Source organism: Mytilus galloprovincialis, chromosome 13 (assembly GCF_965363235.1).
Source record: "Mytilus galloprovincialis chromosome 13, xbMytGall1.hap1.1, whole genome shotgun sequence".
NCBI classification, from domain to species: Eukaryota; Metazoa; Mollusca; class Bivalvia; order Mytilida; family Mytilidae; genus Mytilus; species Mytilus galloprovincialis.
This window is the reverse complement of record NC_134850.1, coordinates 47,591,126-47,611,737: the sequence shown is the minus strand read 5'-3', so window position 1 is coordinate 47,611,737 and position 20,612 is coordinate 47,591,126. Positions and strand designations below refer to the sequence as shown.

General features: G+C 32.5%; 1 protein-coding gene across 1 annotated transcript; it reads left to right on the top strand.

The window, feature by feature from the left end:
* The first annotated feature begins 389 nt into the window (after nt 1-389).
* Nucleotides 390-20,121, top strand: LOC143056903 (uncharacterized). Its single transcript, XM_076230082.1, has 13 exons — nt 390-510; nt 1,633-2,616; nt 3,409-3,795; nt 4,104-4,496; nt 6,273-6,328; nt 8,053-8,286; nt 8,522-8,743; nt 10,271-10,322; nt 15,177-15,305; nt 15,545-15,727; nt 16,233-16,406; nt 16,864-17,018; nt 19,792-20,121. Exons 1-13 carry the CDS (start codon nt 426-428, stop codon nt 19,807-19,809), a joined length of 3,072 nt encoding a protein of 1,023 aa, XP_076086197.1. The 5' UTR covers nt 390-425; the 3' UTR covers nt 19,810-20,121.
* The last annotated feature ends 491 nt before the right edge of the window (nt 20,122-20,612 follow it).

Below are 20,612 nucleotides of genomic sequence, written 5' to 3'. Positions count from 1 at the left end.
CTATACAATAAGAAAACATAATAAATGATTCGGATGGGTGTGACAAATTTGGTCCGTATGTAACATCTGTGGTGTTACAATTCAAAAAAAAATAAGATCAGCAAAAGTTTATAATTTGAAAATGGAATATAACTTCAAGCTTTAAGGAACCGCTATGACATAAGTTTAGACGAAATATCAACATTTGCATCGTGCCATTATTGCTGATGCTTATATTAGGACAGCAACTGTGATCCCTCAGTGCAGTCACTGCATAGGATAAAATCCCACGATATACTGTAAACACTAACTATACTCAACCATTCAGATTAATTTGCTATTTCTGTACTAAACATAATTTAAATGTTTAACTAATAATTTTGATTGTTACATAGCCAATATTATTGATCACTAAACAGACCAGTGACGTGACATAGAAGAAAGAAATGTCTGGGGATTGGTCAGATTCATCAGATGAGAGTCACTGTGGTGACTACACTCCTATTAGGGAAACATGGACGCCACCGACAGGTATTGCATACCTTATAAGTTTTTGATTTGTATTACTTATATATTATGTTGTTATCTTCGTCTTTACTCTACATGTTTGGGTATCAATAAGTCATTATGTTTCCATTATAAACAGCACACGAATTAAAATGATATTGTAACAGAAGAATTTAAAATTATTTTATTGAACTACAAATGATGTAAACGATAAGATCGAAGGACCTATCAATAACATTTCTGCTGTTACTGCCAACTGTTTCCAATATAGTCTTCAAATTATCAAACATGTTACAACAGTAATCTATTTTGTGACATGGGTATGTGTTCGCTAAATCCATGTCTACTGAACAGCGTCATAATACTTTTACTCTTAATTATCTAGTTAACTGTCGCATACCTATTCAATTGAATAGGTAAATATATATCTGAATTCTCCTGAACATGTTAAATCTGTGTATAGTATCTGTCTGCACAAAGCCATTGTATCAACTTACTGTAAAGTATGACCTTTGAAAACTGAGTTAACTACGTCAGTTTTCCAAGGATTTGGAAATATACAGCTTGCCACTGAGTATATAATATTGTTTACATTTTATGTTCTGGGCTTTATTTATTTCCTATATTCAGTTGCACGTTCACATCAAGTTCCCTAGTCTGTATACAAATATACCAAAATCATACACGAGTCACCTACTTGCCTTTTCTATCAGTAATCATTTATACCAATATTAGGACTAATATCTTAAAACTGTTACATTCAGACAAATAACTTGCTTCAATCTTCCCATTCACAACATTCAAAGTTTCAAGAAAGTAAAAGGTGCGTTTTTGCATGCATTTATAAATACGATTGTCGACTAATTAACATGAACGAATGATTAGTTATAGCGATTTCGTGAAATGTTGTATACAAACAACGGTTTCAGTATTTTATATTTGGAACAAAACTGGTTTCATCAAAAGGATAAATGTCTACAGATATGCGTGCGTCACCTGTTTTTCAAATTCGCACTCAATCCCAATGTGAATAGTGAATTAAGATGTGGTGTAATTGCCAATGAGACGGCTCATAACCAGAGTCCAATGAGCGTGGATAAAAACAATTGCAGTTATTGTTTACTTATGTCAGATTCATAATTGCAGGAACACATTTGCCTATATCTACTGACAACAGTGTCATACCGGAAGAGGATTTCATATTACCATGGCAGTTAGCTTGGACTAAAACAGTTTTGGCCATTGATAACGGGGAAGTTATTGAGCAAAACAAGTTGTCTTCATCATTGTCTCCCGTCAAAATGCAGTTCCTTGTAAAATATCATAAAAAGCTGCTAGAACAAGCATTTGCAAAATCTGAGATGTTGAAATGTCTCACGTTATCATGTAACCAAAACGAAATGATAAACGTGAAGTTAAAAACTCAATCTTTGAAATATGCTTTCAGTGAAATTGAATCGAAATGGAATGACGAGGGCGACAAACTGGTTCTATTCAGTTTGCCAAAACAATTAGTCTCTAAACTGTTGTTTGAATTTTTCAATGAATATATAAAGGATTCAACCGTAGGTTTCTTTCAAGGGCATGATGTAATCCATTTAGTTGGTTTTTTGTCCAGAAAAACAGTTATCACTGAAGCTGTTTCAGCTATCGAACGGATAGCAAGTAATAATTCACTTTCGGTCGCGATTCAGCTTGATCCATTTATTTTAAAACTCTTGAAATGTGACATGTCGATGGACTTACTTAAAACAGCATTGCCCAAGAGAATTAAACCAGAATTTATCATCACCAATAATCATCTTTGGGTTTTTAGTAATTCTTCACTCATCCAAACCTCGATCACAGCTGTCGTGAAAGAAAATTTTGTAAGCACAGCTTTTACAAATACAACACCTTATGAAAATATTCCGCTATTTACCAGTAGTCATGAGTTTACCACGGTAGTGAGAGAAAATGGAAGCAAGTATTTGGTATATGAACAGTTTCCAGAATGCACTTTTGTAGCTGCCACTAAGTCGATTCTACTAAAACTGTGGTTGGCTGAGGAGAAGCATTACAGAGGTTCTCACTTTCAAAAGATTTCTCCAACTTTACAATTGCAGAATGAGGAATATGTAGACATGTCAGGTTCGTTTAAATCAGTACAATTTGAAAGAGAAAAAATACTGAACTGCAAGAAAAATTTAAAACAAAAGTCCTTTATCAAATGACAAAACGAAAATCTGGAATACATCAACAAATGGAAAATAACTGTCATATTCCTGAATTGGGACATTAATAATCGCTTTTAATCAATTATAAAAATAGATATGAAAGTTCTGATGATATTTTTAGTATATATTGGCAATAATGTACATTTAACTATTATTAGGAGAAAACTAAGCAATTTTTTAACATGCTATATGAAAGCTTCATGACATTGAATACAAAGGTCTAAAATCCGTGTTGTCGCAAATACTAGGCAAAGATTATGTACTGACATTTTTTTAGAATGAAAAAAAAATGCATAAAGAAACTGATAACAATACAGACGAATTAAGCTATAATTGTATGCTCGTTTTGGTCATAGAAGATTTTACAAATCGCATTTGATTATTCCTGATGGAGGTAGATTCAGAAAGCACTTCATACGAATTCAATTTATAAAGTGTTTTTAATAGTGGTGCATAATGATATAGGCATACATGAATACATTGACTTTTTAATTTTCAACTTTGTACTTGTTTTAAATTGGCTTTAAACCTATTTTCATCTGAGCGTCACTGGTGAGTCTTATGTAGACGAAACGCGCGTGTGGCGTATTAAATTATAACCCTTGTACCTTTGATAACTATTAATTAAATGAAATAAATTATAAAATAAATAAGCGTTGTGCCTCATTCTGTTTTATCATGTGTATACCCCGCAGATCATTTACAGGTGTCCATGCGACAAAGGAACCAAGTCAGTTGTATTCTTCAACCGCAAACATGCAAGTCAGCAATGATTATGGAAAGTTAAAAGATCCACCTTACGACCACACTTGCGACGTTGGAAACCAACGCAGAATGAAATGGATTGTGAAATCTGATAATCCGACCAGACTTAAAACAAAACTACAGGACGCTACGAGAAGGTTAGAGAGTGAATTAAAGTGTACTCTATCAATTGAGGGTATCGAGATAAAGAGGCAGCAGTTTGCACAATGGTTCCATCCGATGAAAGATTTTCTTGTTGTTCTTTACCATGGATCTGCTGAACAAGTACCTGCTGATGTGATATGTCAATCAAACAAACATATTATATGTTCGCAGTCAGCAGATCAAGGTTAGTATAATGATATAGTCGAACCTCGTTGGGTCGAACTCGGTTGTATCGAGACCGGTTGTGCAGATTCCCGGATGAGTCGAAGTAATTACTCGGTCTCAGGAGAATTCCCGGTTGATCAATGCATATTTACACCTGATAAGTCGCATTCAGGTGTATCGAATTCTCGAAAAGTCGAGTACGTCTTAAAGGCTTGTCGATGTACTGGAATTTCTTGTGTATACATGTCGTGTTGGCAGCTTGCAAATTCGATATTAATATAACTTTTTTTTATACTTTTGTAATCTATGTTTTTCTAACTTTTATAGCTGTTTCCATGAGCACAGAAACAAACGGACTCCCACATTGTATGGTGGCAAACTTTTCTGTTTTAACACCTTCATCAAAACATACAAAGGACAAATCTTCATTAATTGGGCGAAATATCGACAACCTTTTGAGTGCAGTAGACAAAAAACAATTATATACTCTAGCCATCCCTTCGGAAGTTATCAGTGACAATCCGGAAATATTTGCAGAAAACTTTTGTACATCTATACAGTCATACGTTAGTAGGGCTACCAGTATAAAAACAATTTATGTCTGTAATGAGAATATAACAGTGATAATAAAACTGATGGACACATTCAAAGCAGGGCTACCTTTCCTGCACTTCTATGATTTGTCGAAAATGTTTGAGGATCCAAATAGAGCAGTAACTCGTAAGTTTATTAAAACAAATTAAAAAAAAACAATGGGATATTCAGCAGTGTTCAAAACCTGACAACATTAGATTTCAATATTAGTATATTGGTCACCGTACTGTATATGAAAGCATCTTCTGTTGTTTTCGGGTCTTATATTTGTTAAGATATTTTATCATGTTCCTCCTTTTTCGATTGAGTTATTCAAAAACACGATGTGATTTTTTTCTAATTTAGCAACATTTCAGAAACATGTGCGTCCGATTTCAGAACATTTAAAAGCGTTTTTAAACAAAAAAACACAACCAGAACACAAATAACTTAACGTTTAAGTTAAAATAAAAGTATTGTAGCTGGTTCACATAATTTTGTTATCGTTATAATAATAAAATAAAAATGAAAACAAAACAAATATTGATTGGATTGCTTTTATCAGTTCACAACTGTGGTGTTTTCCGGTTTCCTCCACCAATAAAAAGCTGGCCGCAACGAAATAGCCCAAAAATGCGCTTACAAGTGGCGTTAAAACACCAACAAACAATCAATCAATCATTTAAACTGTATATGTCGTGTACATGTTATTATTTTGTACAGGTTATTACTTGTACAAAAACTTTGTAAGAGTAATTACTTGTATGATGCCATCATACAAGTTATTACTTGTACAAATAAAGTTGTACAAGTAATTACTCGTACAATTTCTACTGAGAAAAAGATAACTTGTGCAAATCATTATTCTATCTGGCCCATTTGATGTTCTCAACAAATCGTATTCCTTTAAAGAAACAATTGATGACCAAAACCTAAAGGTATGAACTTTCAACATGTTTGTACCTATTGTACAACCAATGTATGAGCAAAACTTCAAAAAAGTCAAAACTAAAGTGTAAAAATGGAAAGGAGACGAAATTATGTATAATGGTACTGTTGATGAACTTTACCCTTTGATTAAAACAGCAAATTCTAAAAGATTATTAAAAGATTTGGAAATTTGAGACGACAATGTTATAATACCAATGCAAAGAGTAGACAGAGGTCCGATGGACTGTAGAAATATCAGAGAAGTTGTGCTGAATATTGCCGAAAATAAATACAAAATAGGGGGGAAATTGTAATCATGATGGTTAAATAAGTCAAATCTAATCGAAAAGATTTAGAGACTATATTAGACATACCAGAGCACACTGAGGTTAATGTCTTGAAAGCAGTACAGTTGCTTTCTTCAAGTGGTGACCAAGGCCATGTTTACTGCAACTGTCGAGGTGGTTGTAAGACAGGCAAATGTAATTGCAAAAGATTGATCTGGCTTATTGTGTAATTCCAGATGTCATGCTTCTTTGTCTTATGCAAACAAATAGGCTATTTGATCTATTAGGCTTTACTTTTGTTTCAAATTTATGATATAATATATACTACGTTTTATCATGATTTATGTTTGAAAATAAATGTTAGAAGGGTTTTATTTTAATTTTGCTTTTAACGACTTGGACACTTTGCACCTTTAGTCCGTATGTACATTTTGTAGCAACACGCTGTTTAGCTAAATTTGCTCAAGAAGTCATGTTGGCTAATGATGTTACTTTGCGTCCGTCGTTTGTCTGTATTATTCTAACATTTAAAAAATAATACTAATACATGTTCACAGTTGAATATAATGTAGAAAAACAACTCAATATATATTGATAATAAAAAAGAATTATGCTAAATGATCAGAAAAAAACAAATAAACAAATGAATAAGTAAAAATAACAAAACCCAACAAATGACAAAATCATTTTTTTCTTTATTGTTCAGCTGCAGTAACTTCATTGAAAATCGAACTGGTACAAGGAAACATAGAAAAACAAAAAGTAAGTAAAATAGTTCTTACTAGAATAAAAATACTGCAAAACATTAGAATTCTTGAAGAACCAAGCTTAGTTGAATAATAAAACAAATCAAGCTATAACCTCCATTTTTGGTTTATGACATTTAATATTATCGTGACCAATCTTTCCCAATGAAAGAACTAACTTAAAGACCATTTACCTACAAAATGCAGTACTGTATCAGAGCAATTATAATACTACATGTAGCTTTAAAGTCATAAGAAACGAGTGACTGGTGAAAAATAATGTGTATCCAATTCTTGAACCAATGCATGTATATATCATAAACTTAGTCCTCTGTGCACGATTTTATCGTTTTTTACGCAAATATATCGTATAATCGTCAATTTTCTTTCTCTCTGTCTGTTATGATTTAACAAATATGGCTACTCATTAAATGCCGTGTTTTGTAGCCGAAGTTTACCGATTGTCACCTTATAGTAAATAATCAACAAAAAGCATGGGCATGTAGCACGTGTTTAACATATACAATCAGGTAATTGTTTATTTTAATGACAAATTCATGCGTATTGCTATCACCGGATTTTTACGAGGAGGGTCACGCTTAGGTCACTATGCATACGGAAAATATGTCGGCGAATTGCTTCCTGGCAGCAAGCAATTAAAAATAAGTAAACTTCTTCTAAATGTGGACAAATTAAAGAATTTTCCTCAGAAAAAAGTATATGTACACAAGTTGTATAATGAAAACTATCCATTTAGTTTTAAAAAACATATGCATATTTTTTTTTAATTTGAGGTTTCATATGACTTTAAGAATAGGAGAAACACAAATGAACTAATTCAAATACTAGTAATCATACACTATTAAATCAATGTTTATTTATACATTTACTGGTTGGCATTAAGGAATCTTATCTTACGATTGTTACGAAAAGACATTGTTTATTGACTGTAGTGATAGTACTCTGGTCGGGTTGTTGTCTCTTTGGCACATTCCCTATTTCCATTCACACATTTATTTCATTCGACAACGGTGTGCTAAATATAGTTTAAAATGCACTAAGCCATGGCCACGCATATTCATAACTTTCATTTACACTTTTAGTTTAAACTCGTGGGTTTAAAATGAGATTTTTACAGTTTTATCTTAAATTCTACATATATTTTGAATTGTTAAGAAACTAACCTAAGGCTCTAGCTCTTTTAATATAAAATAAGAAAATTGGTTTAATTGAAAACTCTAGAAGTTAATATAATAAAAAGATGCGGTATGATGCCAATGAGACAACTCTCCACGAAAGACTAAACTGACACAGAAATTAAAAATTATAGGTCACTGTACGGCCTTCAACAATGAACAAAGCCCATACCGCATAGTCAGCTATAAAAGTTTTACCATTGAAAGCATTGGTTATTAACTTTTGTTCCCTTTATGGTCTAAGAGCTCCGTAAGTATTTAACTATATATCTTGTTTATAGATCCACGACTTTCATTTTGTTTAGCTGAGTCTTTCAAGATGAATGTAAATCCAGAAAACCGCGTTGACCGAGCCAATTTACAAAGTCTTATTTTTATCTTCAGAAATTGTTGGTGTATCAAAAAAAGCAATATAAAAATACAATTTTAGAAAATAATGGTGCCTTTTTGGTCTATTCTCAACAGTTACATGTATTAGAATTTTAAGTACATTTTTGGTTTAAATTACACTTATCGTTTAAACGTAAATGCAATTCCATTTCAGACCGATGTTCTGGTAAACAGTGTAGGAAGAGACCTCGACCTAACAAGAGGTGCTGTATCTATATACATGCTACAGGAGGGCGGAGAGGAAATTATGTCTGACTGTAGACGGCAACACCCTACTGGTGTTGATTACGGAGAGATTGTACAAACTACACCTGGAAAATTACAATGCAAAGCTATTTACCACTTTTCAGTTCCTCCCTGGACAAAAAATGCAAATTTTTCATTACAGGTGAAATCTATCAATAATAAATACAAACAATTTCATGTATAGTTTTAAAAATACAATAAACAATTTCATTAATAACACTGCAATAATGTTTACTATTGGGTTGATTTAATATATATACGAGTGTGGTCAAATTATGAAAATTTAAGTTTGATTGGGAAAAACTCTTTGATAAAAGAAAGAAACCAGCATATGACATTTGAATTAAAATTAAAAAACTCTCATTCACATTTTTCAGATACTAGCAAAAGCAGTTTTTGATTGCCTGACATTAGCTTCAAACTCAAAGTACAAAACAATAGCTTTTCCGGTTCTTGGTACTGGAACCTTGCACTATCCTTGGAAGGGTGTATGTCATGCAATGGTTGATACAATAAGAAAGTTCGGGAGAATGTGTCATGATACCAGTCTCGAAGTAGTTCAGGTTGTATTATTTCCAGACAATACAAAATCAATTCAGGTAAGCTGGTGTATGAATATGAAGTTTGATCGTTTAATTCATTATGCTGGTTTTACTTTTAGCTCAATGAAAAGTATCTGTTATCATTTGCAGGTTCTTTTTTTGCAAGCTCGAGTTCCCAGGCTTTGCTGATATATTTGATCGGTTCAAACGTGTATTTTCTTGCTTGTTTGTATAACAGATGTATGAAGTGTAAAGGTGTTGTAAATCTACAAAGGAACAATCAGACATGAACCATTAACTCTAAATGATCCTTCATATAAAAAAGAAGATGTGGTATATTTGCCAATGAGACAACTCATCACAAGAGACCAAATGATACAGAAATTAACAACTATAATTCACCGTACGGCCTTCGATAATGAGCAAAGCCCATACCGCATATTCAGCTATAAAAGGCCCCGAAATGACAACAATGTAAAACATTCAAACGAGAATACTAACAACCTAATTTATGTACAAAAAATGAACGAAAAACAAACATGTAGCATAAAAAGCAAACGACAACCTATGTATTACAGGTTCCTGACTTGGGACAGTCACATTAATACAGAATGTGGCGGGGTTAAACATGTTAGTGTGTATTTTGGTTGTTCTGATTTCCTTTTTCATGTTAAATCAGGTGTTCTTTGTGTTACGTTTTGACAAGAATCATAGTTTCCGTATCTTAAGGTGGTACCTAACACTACAGGGAGATAACTCTGTAAAGTCAACTTAACGTTTTAATTACGTTGTGTTGTAAAGGGAGTATTAAGCTTCACAGTGATCAAAATTGGTGTTTGTCAAACTGCTATATAACCAGTGTAATTTTTCTGATAAAATGGTTGGTTCAAAATTTTTGAATCTTTTATATTTTTGTTAAAGGGTCAAAGTAGATACTTTGTCAAAATTTTATGAAAATTAAACGAGCCAAATTAATTTAAGTGAAAGTGTTGGGTACCACCTTAAGCTAGTTTAAGGTTACGTGTATAAAATAGCATATTTGACGATTTGTAATAACCTGAAAATTTTCATTTTCGTTATACAAAATGTTTCATAATGAAGCAATCATATACATGTAAGCATTATGTCAGACAATAAACAAATGAACGCCTTATATAACTCCGAAACATATGAATGAATTAAAAACCCAGACTAACAAAGGCTATTGATCCTGACCTCGGAGAGGGGTAAACACGATACAGGTATCATATGTTTTGTGGACTCCGATCCTCCCCCCTTTACCTCCTCTAGCCAACGAAGAATAACCAAACACACATATGTACATACAAAACAATCTTTGTAGACTCAATTATTTTTTTTATTATTTTTAATTTTAGTTTCTTGTGTACAATTTGGAGTTTAGTATGGCGTTCATTATCACTGAACTAGTATATATATTTGTTATGGGGCCAACTGAAGGACGCCTCCGGGTGCGGGAATTTCTCGCTGCATTGAAGACCTGTTGGTGACCTTCTGCTGTTGTCTTCTCTATGGTCGGGTTGTTGTTTTTATTAATTAGAATTATTTATTTTTTTCATTTTTCAGATGTTTGAAGACTATTTAATTGTACCAGATAAAACAGAATTAATTCCTCAAGGTAACTACATTCAAGTCGTGTACAGTTTCTTAAAATGATAATATGCAACTATGGCACAATAGTTTAGGATATTGGTAAATAAATATGTTCATTTATATTTATTTTATCAGACAAATTTAGTGTTGAAGCTATATAACGTGTACATTAAAACTATTAAATAAATTGAATAATAGTCAGTAGATATGATAATGCCTTTGTAGACAGCATTTGAACATAGCTCGAAATGATATCGTAAAAAGTAGATAAATGTAATCTCCTATCTATAGGTATCATATTCACTGTGTATCATCGCAACCGGAAATTGGGTACTAACGAAGCGGAGAGAAATAGAAAAAAAAGTAAACAAGTTAAGAATTCATTCAATTTAAAGCTTTTCCACTCATTTGATGAGGGTGCCGCTTACGAAATGATTTTCTGGTATATAATTCTTTAAATTATTAGGCCGATAGTACAAAATTAATACAAGATTTTGTGTAATACTCCAAAACTTGCCACTTAGTACCGGAAAATTTCGAGGTCGATCGTCCTCTGTCGCCCCATTCTCAAGATACTGAACTGTTTTTCATTATTTTTCCAGACACGTTTTTAGATTATTAAAGTGTGGCATCATATTTACTGAAATTTGTTGTCAAAAAGATGTATTTTAAAGAATATAGACCATAGAAAATAAAGTCTAGGGTACGGCAACTTGCTCGTGTTGAAAAATTTACTGTATGGCAACTTGTTTTCAGCTGTACGGCAACTTGCTAATTTTAGAATAGTTATTTACCGTCCTTTCAAAGAAAATAAAGTATTAAGTTCAAATATCTAAGGTGGGGGGGGGTTACCCTTTTATATTAAACTGTTTTTTGTCCTTTTCAAGGATTTAATTTGTTTAAAACTGTTATTTGACTGATAAATTTTAAAAACTGTTAACTGTTTTCGATCCACTGTCTGTAATCGTTTTGTTAACTGTTTATTTAAAATTGAAATTCCTGTTATCTGTTACTTAATACTTAAAGTGTTCACTGTTTTTGACATTATTTTCTCTGTTAACTGATCTTAACTGTTATTTACAAGAATCACATTAAAATCTCCTGTCCATCTCTTTCTGTACGTTGCTTCCGCAAAGGAGTGACATAAACAGCATATATGTAACTGTACATGTCTTTAAAAAATCTTTGAGTATAGTAAATCCTTGATAAAATTGAGAATGGAAATGAGGAAAATGTCAAAGAAACAGAAGCCCGAACAAATAGAAGAAAAAACCCAACGCAACGAGAAAATTATGCACTAGGGTGGGTGTCAATTCACAGATAGGAAAAAAACTTAGAAATGACACTCATAATTTTTAAACCCCCTCTTTCCCTTTCTTCCTAATAAATAAGGCTTACATGTGTATATTTATGGAAAGAGAATCGTCCATAGATTTGATTTCCCATAGTAATAATGGTGAAATATAATCTTTTTTTGTTTGTTTAACCATGGCAACAATCAGCATTTATTTGATACCAAATATTGCAAAATAGGGGGTTGAATATGTCACAATCCAAAGGAAAATTTCAATCAATAAGAGTGATACCTTTCCTGAAACCATAGACATATATCTATCAAAAGGTAAAAAAAAATCATATGCATTTCTGCTGTTTTTTCCATAAAATTGAAAAGATCGAGCGTCAAATCTTTGTTGAAAAACAATACAAAATTTCTAAATCTATGACGGTATGGACGTTCAAACCGAAAAATGTCTTATAAAACATGCTAAAAACAATCTGAGTGTTCATATAAACCCACTAGGAAGGCTATATTATTATTCAACTATCTAAAAATCAATTCAAGTGTACAAAAACTTTCATATTTAGAAAATTCGCCATGGCTATAATGCGAAACTACACTTGTAACTGTGTATTGATATACCTGAAGCTGTCTCCAAAGTGAGCAATCATTTAACTACAAAAAGGGGGTAAAAGTTCAATGTTTGTTTCTTGAAACATATAAATGAACCAAAATTTAAAAAATGAAATAAATACAAGACTATTATACAAATGTAGCAAAGATTACGGACTCAAGTTGGGTCATGCAGGTGCAACAAATGTGGCAGTGTTAAACATGTTTAGGGATATCTCATGCCCCTCTTTATACGTCTAACCAATGTAGTTATATCTGCCTTCTATTTGTAATGTACCCAAAACGTTAAAAGGAAAGGCCACTTCTTATCCAGCTAAAACTCTGGTCAGTCCTATGATGAAAATAATTCAGATGTACATGTATATGGAATGTTTGATAAGTTATATTGACCCAGAGTACCTGGACGGAATTGTGAAAAATAAATTACCTTTTCAATTTGCAATTCGTAAAATAACTAAACAGTGTGGCCTGGTAGACGAGACCGAAAAATGAAGACTATAAAGTTCTCAAATTGATGTCAAATTTTCTAGTCTAAGACTTCAGAAATGTAAAGATGGACCAAGGCTCTTTTTTTTTATATCAGATCAGAGTTCTCAATTGGGACTTGGAGATGAAAGAGCGCTTCAACTTGTGACACCTTACATGTTTTTTTTCTGATTTATACACTGGTTTTGATGATTTAAAATAAAAATCAGTAAACCTTCGTAATTCCTTTTAATAAAATCATGTAAGCAATGAGTCGCATGAATACCCTGACTGAGATGTAACCATAATTTATAAGAGCCCCCGCCATAAAAAAAAATAATGTTCGCGCCCTACAGTATTCACTCATTCTATCTGGGTGTTACACTTTCCTACGTCATGACGATAACCCAAGTTTGCTACGACTGATGACATAAAACATTTACTAAACAATATACATAACCAGAAGAAGCCTCCCTTTTGCTGTTTGAAGCATTTTCGATTATTCATGACATAGTCCTTTTTCTTGGAGTCAATCACTCCGTCTGCTTTTCCATCCGTTCAATTGTCTGACCATGTGTCAATAAAAAAAATATGGTACTTGCGTGTGTCTTCTGAAAATTAATCAGCTTTATAAAAGATTCCTTATGGAGCTTGGCATTTCTGCGACTTTATACAGTGGTTTTCAAACTTTTGAATACATTGAAGATATGCACTTGCCCTTTTCATTGCTTTTGGGTTCGTTTGGAAAAAAGGGTAAATTAAAGTTGCTGTTTACTCTTATCAGCATTTAAAATTTGTTGTTAACTGTTTTGCCAAAATTGGGGTGTTGTTAACATGTTAACGGACCCCTCCTCCTATCTTATTATGCATAAGATAAAATGCATTAGATAGAAACACCATTTGCTTGACAGCATTTAAGATGTATACAAATGAAATTTTTCAAAAAGAAACTGACAAGAAAATTAATTCGAAATGCAATTCATGATTTGTTTCTCCTTACTTCCGATGAAAACAAAGTCTTTTCTTAATTTTGTCTGTCCGAATTCTCGATCCTGTGGTTCGATGGTTGTCGTTGCTTCATCTCCATCTGATTTGTTGTTTTCATAAATTGTTTTGTTACACTGTATATGAGTTAGGCCGTTAGTTTTCTTGTTGAGTCCTTCCACATTTTTCTGTCGGTGCTTTTTATAGCCGACTATAAGGTACGAGTTTTCGTTGTTGAAGGCCGTACGATAGCATATAATTGCTTGCATACACTTTATTTTATCCTGATGGATAGTTATCTTATTTGCTATCATACCACATCTCCACTGTTTTTATCTATAAAAAAAAAGCCAGCACCAACAAAAGATGAACGGACGGTTTATTTAATTGAACTTACACAATTTCAACCTAACAACAAATAAGACAACAGTCGTTATTAGTATAACGATATATAAATGCATTTAGGATAATATGGTTGAAAAAACCTTTTTGTACAAAATCAAAAAGCGGTACGCAACGAGGCCTTCTGAACTGAATTAACGGCATATATTTAATAATATTTGATAAGTAAGACATTTGGTATATTTGTAAGCCTGTAAAGCTTTGATATCAACAAAATATCGTCACTTGATATTATCTAAACAGCGATTAATTTCCTCTTAAAATTATAAAATATTGCAAGACGCCGTACAGACAAAAGTTGTTATTTTGCAATTCGCCGTACAACGTTCTTCAATTCGCCGTACAACAAACAAACAATTTTTTTGTCCATATTCTTTAAAAAACATGTTTTTGACAACAAATTTCAGTAAATATGATGCCACTCTATAATAATCTAAAAACATGTCTGGAAAAATAATGAAAAACAGTTCAATATCTTGAGAATGGGGCGACAGAGGATGATCGACCTCGAAATTTTCCGGTACTAAGTGGCAAGTTTTGGAGTATCACTCAAAATCTTGTATCAATTTTGTACTTTTCGGCCTAATAATTTAAAGAATTATATATCAGAAAATCATTTCTTAAGCGGCACCCTCATCACATGAGTGGAAATGCTTTAAATTGAATGAATTCTTAACTTGTTTACTTTTTTTTCTATTTCTCTCCGCTTCGTTAGTACCCAATTTCCGGTGGCGATGATACACAGTGATATTAATAAGAAAAAAATCTCGTATTGAAAAAAAATTGAATCAACATTACTACAAATGCATCATATGTGCGCGAAATAGTATAATTAGTTATTGTTAAAAAAAAACCAAACAGACAAACAATAGTTCTCAAAACACAACATAGACAAAAAAGACTAAACAACACGAACTCCAACAAAAACTGTAGATCTCTCTGTCATTTTTTTTTTGTGTTATTACCACTAGGTGTCACTTTAATCTTATTATTGTTAGTTTGTCATTTCAATTTAAAATAAATATGTTAGGACCATTTAATATCAATGTGTTAGTGCTAATAAATATTGTATATTGTTCATTGTCGAATTTACACGACACATCTGTTTATTCATAGAGCCTGTTGAGCCGCCAAGGTTTATCTTTGAAGCCAGATGTAAAACTGTTATCATTTCATTGATGCCTTTGTCTGAAATGCGATTCCACAATTGTGAATGTTGTGTGGAAATATGTAATGCAAGCAGAGGTAAATATATACGAGCATTACTTTGAAAACGAAGTTTTGAAATGTTATACAATGATGAGCTAACATTAATGTAAGTGTATAGAAAAGAAACACTATGATAGAAAAATTAGTCACATTATACTTTATGTGTAGAAATCAAAGCACAAAAAGTGACTCTCCAGACTGAATTAAATCAACAAAAATTCAAACCAAAGATGCAAGATCTATCAATGTGTTTGATGTATTTGTTTTATTTTCAGAAAATCTTGGGTCATTAGTTCCTGATAACAGAAGAAATAGTTATACTGAATGTCGTGTAAAGCGGTTCAGGTTATTTTCTGATGGCAGCGAGAACCATTTCAAGAAAGCAGTGAAGAAGGCACTAGATATGACAGTCTTTGAAAGATTATCATCTCTTGCTATAAGGCTGATGGACGAAATAGGTAAAACATGACTGTTAAATCGGACAGATTAGCGAAAATATACGTGTTCTTAATAATCAAAATATATTCCTTTAATGTTTTCCCTTTATCAGATCAACAGAATATAACAATCATAATGTGTTGTGGTTCCAAAAACGTAATAATGAATTTGCTATGATAAAATGAACTAATAGTGAGAAGTCCATATTTCAATAGCACACTAAGTTTAACAATAGTAGATTGAGGTTATCATGCGCTTTATACATATTTTGAACAGTGAAATTCGTATTGTGAATGACATGTTACACCAATGCTTCAATGGGAACAAAGTTATCGCATGATTACACTTTGACTTGTAATACTTAAATTGCTTGTGAACTCAAAATTCGACAGCAACTCTGTTGTCTTAATATTCCATTAACAAAGCATTTTTCAAAGGAAAATTATATTCAAAATAAAAAATCTTTAAAAAGTGTTTCTTGGCGTGAATAAAGTCTAACCTTTTTTCTGTACGTTTTACTCCTAGATTCTTTGTCATATATGAGGCAAGCAAGACTAATCAGGGACACTACTTGTGAAGGCGATAGATGTCGCTATTTACAATACATCCAATTGGTCATTCTTAAAAGATCTGCATACGACACACTGTTAGTGGAAAATGAAGGAAATAAAGAAGTGACTAAACGATTTTCTTTCTTTGGTAAGTATTTTAAAGTTTTGCTTAAATATTTTATATTCGACCTCTGAATCGAGATGTTCACAGAACAGCATGTAACATAGCTCGCTATCATTATTAGACATATAAATGGGAAGCGTTGCATATATTGCTGGAACATTTTTGTTTTATTGTCTTGTATAATTAGTTTGGTTTAAACCTCAGTTTTTCCATTATAACTGCGAAACTAATAACAGTGAATGGAAGGGGATGTTTGCAACACTATTTTACAATAGTATTCGACGTTTCAGGAAAAAATTCAAATGTTTATATATTGTCCAGAAAGGGATAACATGTACTGTGTAAGAACATCAAACGTCGTCCATTTTGTATTTGCAACCACCATACCGATAGAGCATACATGTATATGTATGCAATTTTAAGATGTAAATGCATGAAATAGCGCAATTTTTGTTTTAAAGTCAATTGTTATATTTATAAGGTGGAGAAGTGAAACCAAGATTTAGGCAAGTGTGCCATTATGATATTCCTCAACACTCGACGATTGTAATCTCAGCTGTTGCTAGGGATGAAAACACCTTACCAATGACAATAGAGGGGGAAATTAAAAAGGTGTTATCCGAGGCAGTGAAAGAGGTTTGATTACAATCATATTTCATCATAGTGGGTAATCTTAAGCAAGTCATGTTGTGAAAAATGTAGTTAAAGAGATTTAACTACACTCACATTCAAACATGGTGGTAATCCCGGAAAAAATGTCAACTGTGATACAATACTGTAGAGCATTTGCTGGGTTTTTTTAAATGTGTCTTTAAGGGACTATACCCGATCTATGACCAATGAAAAGCGACGGGAAGTTATGATGTTTTGATGTTTGATTTTATGTTAATGTCATTGTCAACATAAGAATAAAGAGGTAGATGTTTTGCCATTTAAGGATGTACTTAGGTGAAATTGAAAAAATCAAGAATCTAAAATTGAAACTGTAAGTTGGAAGAGCATTAGTTAAGGAACAAAATAAGCTAAAAATATTGATTAGTCATGAAGCTCCTTTTCGAGATATTTGATTTAAAATATGGCGGGAAAAGGCTGACTCAGCTCCGTGTTGAAGGCCGTACTTTAACCTATAATGGTTTACTTTTTAAATTGTTATTTGTATGGAGAGTTGTCTCATTGGCACTCACACCACATCTTCCTATATCTATTTTTATACCTTATATTTGCATTGGTATTCAATATTTGAGTCTCAAATTAAAGGGGAATACAATCAAGAATCTGCATACATTTTGGCAAATACCTTTTATGAGCGATAAAGTCGTATATGAAATGCGAAATGGGTGTTATTGGGTAAAAGCCAATGAGTTTCAACGTCTGACTTACATTCGAAGACCTCACCTTAGTTCATCCTTAAGAAATAAGAAGAAACTAGATTTTACTCTGTGATTTATTTTTCTAGTAATCGCATTATATAAGCATGATAGGTACTTATTTGGTTACACAATTAAGGAATATCTGGTTTAGTGATAAAAGACAAAATACGGAGTGGCTATTTGTTCGGCTAGCCGGACGAATAGTGCCAGAGCTAGGTTTCCGGTCATTGCAATGCGCATGTCATGTGCGTTCGGAAGTGCGTGTAATATTATCTTCTGTAGCACCAGGAGGTCGCGTGTAATCCGATCACTGATTTTCAATTTTATGATCATGGCTGAAAACGGCGATATCAATATTTGTGATATATTTTGACGTTTTCGGAATTTCAAAAGGAATACTATAGAATGAACTTCAAAGAATGATACAATACTTGCTACAGCTGTATAAATGTTGGAAAAGATTTTCAATGCAAGAGTAGTTGAGAAAGGTCTTTTCAATTGCATGTCTGACTAATTAAATTTGTTTATATTTGGCAAATGAATCTTGCAAGTATCGAAATTGGATATAGTGGGATGGGGTTACCAAAAGTGGGGAAGTTGGATATAGAATTATAAAAAGTGGGGTAATGAAATATGGCGGACAACAAAGGTGTGATCTGGAAAAAAAGAAAAGAGGAATTTGGGAAAAGGAGTACACCGTGTCACCCGACCCCAACGTAAATTAAATAAAATCCCACCTGGAATTTCTGAATAAGATTTTAATGGTGCTGTTTCCTTATTTCATGGGGGAGGATTATAGAAAAATCTTCAACCTCTCACTTAAAATATGGATAACTTTATGTCAAGGTGTCTATAATTCTCTTTGACAGCTACAGACAACCTTTCTTAGCTAGACAAAGTCCTTTATGTTAACTTAAAATGCATGAATCAAACACAACCCGAGTTTGTTTTACAAGTAATTTTTTCTCTCTTCTTAAATTGGAAATATATATGATTTTTTTTTCTAATTATCATTATCCACATTGGACTATACACTAATATAAAGAAAACAACAATTTTAATTACCAGTAACAAGATGGGGCCCTAGCAATAAAGATTACAAACATTTGCAACCCCCTGGTGCTGCTAAAGATAATATTACACGCACACACAAATAGTGACATGCGCATGTATTGGTCGGACAAATAGTCCTGGTACTCTTCGTCCGGCTAGCCGTTCAAGTAGCAACAGCCGACAAAATATCATCGAAAAAAAATTATTTCAGTACAATATGAATGTTCGAACCCGTGGCAAATTATATAAAAAAAATCAATTATCTTCTTAATACAGCACTTTTGACAGAAGTTTAAATTGTCGCTTCAGCAATCTTAACGGCTTGAGGTATATTTTATTTAGTCATTGTTCTTACCTCAGAATCGAAATAACATCACGTCATTTGTTGAATGGATTTTACATCATTACATTTCGCTTTTACAAATTAAACCCAAAATACATGAGGTTTTTAAAGAAACGTGATCTCATTAATTTTACACCTTCAATTCAAGGAAACAGTTCAAGGCATATATTGAAGTATCTATATGTTTAGTAAAATTTTCAAAAGAACAACAGTTATAGTATTTTGATCTCGTTTTCGTTGTTTGGCAGTATGTTTTTTATATTGAAATTAGTCAACAAGTATCAACATAATGGGTGAACACACTATCATTATAACATCATTTTAACCTGAAGGCAGTGATACAATAGATCAAATGCTACGACCGTTAAAATCACTTGGTGTCTATGATGAATTTATTTGTAAATTCTATATTACATGTACATGTACAGTTACATAAAACAATCAGCTGAACATCGGAAGACACAACTTAAATGATTTCTTTTTTACTTTTTTTCCAAAAAGGGTTGAAGACCAGTGAAGAATAATAATTGTGTTCCTAAAGTATTCAATGAGAAAGTTAAAACACACTTTACAAGCAGGAAAATAATTTGAAATTTCTATGAACAATAATTTGATAATTATGGTATATAATATGTCTTTACAGGAAGTCACAGAGCTGTAGTCAATTTGCAGATAGCCAAGTATAATCCTAACGTTTCTAATTTATTCCCTAATTATTGTAACGTTTTTGGTTTAACTAATGGAAAAAAAACTGATTGAACATAATAGAATTTATCAAGGGCAGTTTATTGTAACCTTTCAAATTTCTATACAAATTATGAAGAATTCCAAATGTAAACATTTTTGCTTATACAAACAGCATGTGTAAACAAGGCTTGCTCTGAAATACAATGTGTTACATGAACTAATAATTAAAATTTTGTTGAGGATTTTTTTACAGCATACTTTTTATTAAAAAAAAAATAAATAGTCATTATTATCGAAACAAATAACTTTAATGCAGAAATAATAAAATTGAGATAGAAATGGGGCATGTGTCAAAGAGACAACAACCCGACCATAAGGCAGACAACAGCCGAAGGCCACTTATGAGTCTTCAATGCAGCGAGAAACTCTCGTACCAGGAGGCGTACTTTAGCTGGCCCCTAAACTAATATGTATCCTAGTTCAGTGATAATGGACGTCATACTTAACTCCGAATTTTACACAAGAAACTAAAAATAAAAATCATCCAAGACTAACAAAGGCCAGAGGATCCTGACTTGGGACAGGCGCAAAATTGAGGCGGGGTTAAACATGTTTTAATTTTTGTATATTCATAGAGTGACATACCCAATTTGTATACGATTATGCTCATTACATACGATCATACAGATATTTCATATTTCAATGTGTAATAAAACTGTGAACTGTAATCAGTATATGTTATTTCTCAGCAATATTTACACAACGGACTGTCCTTTT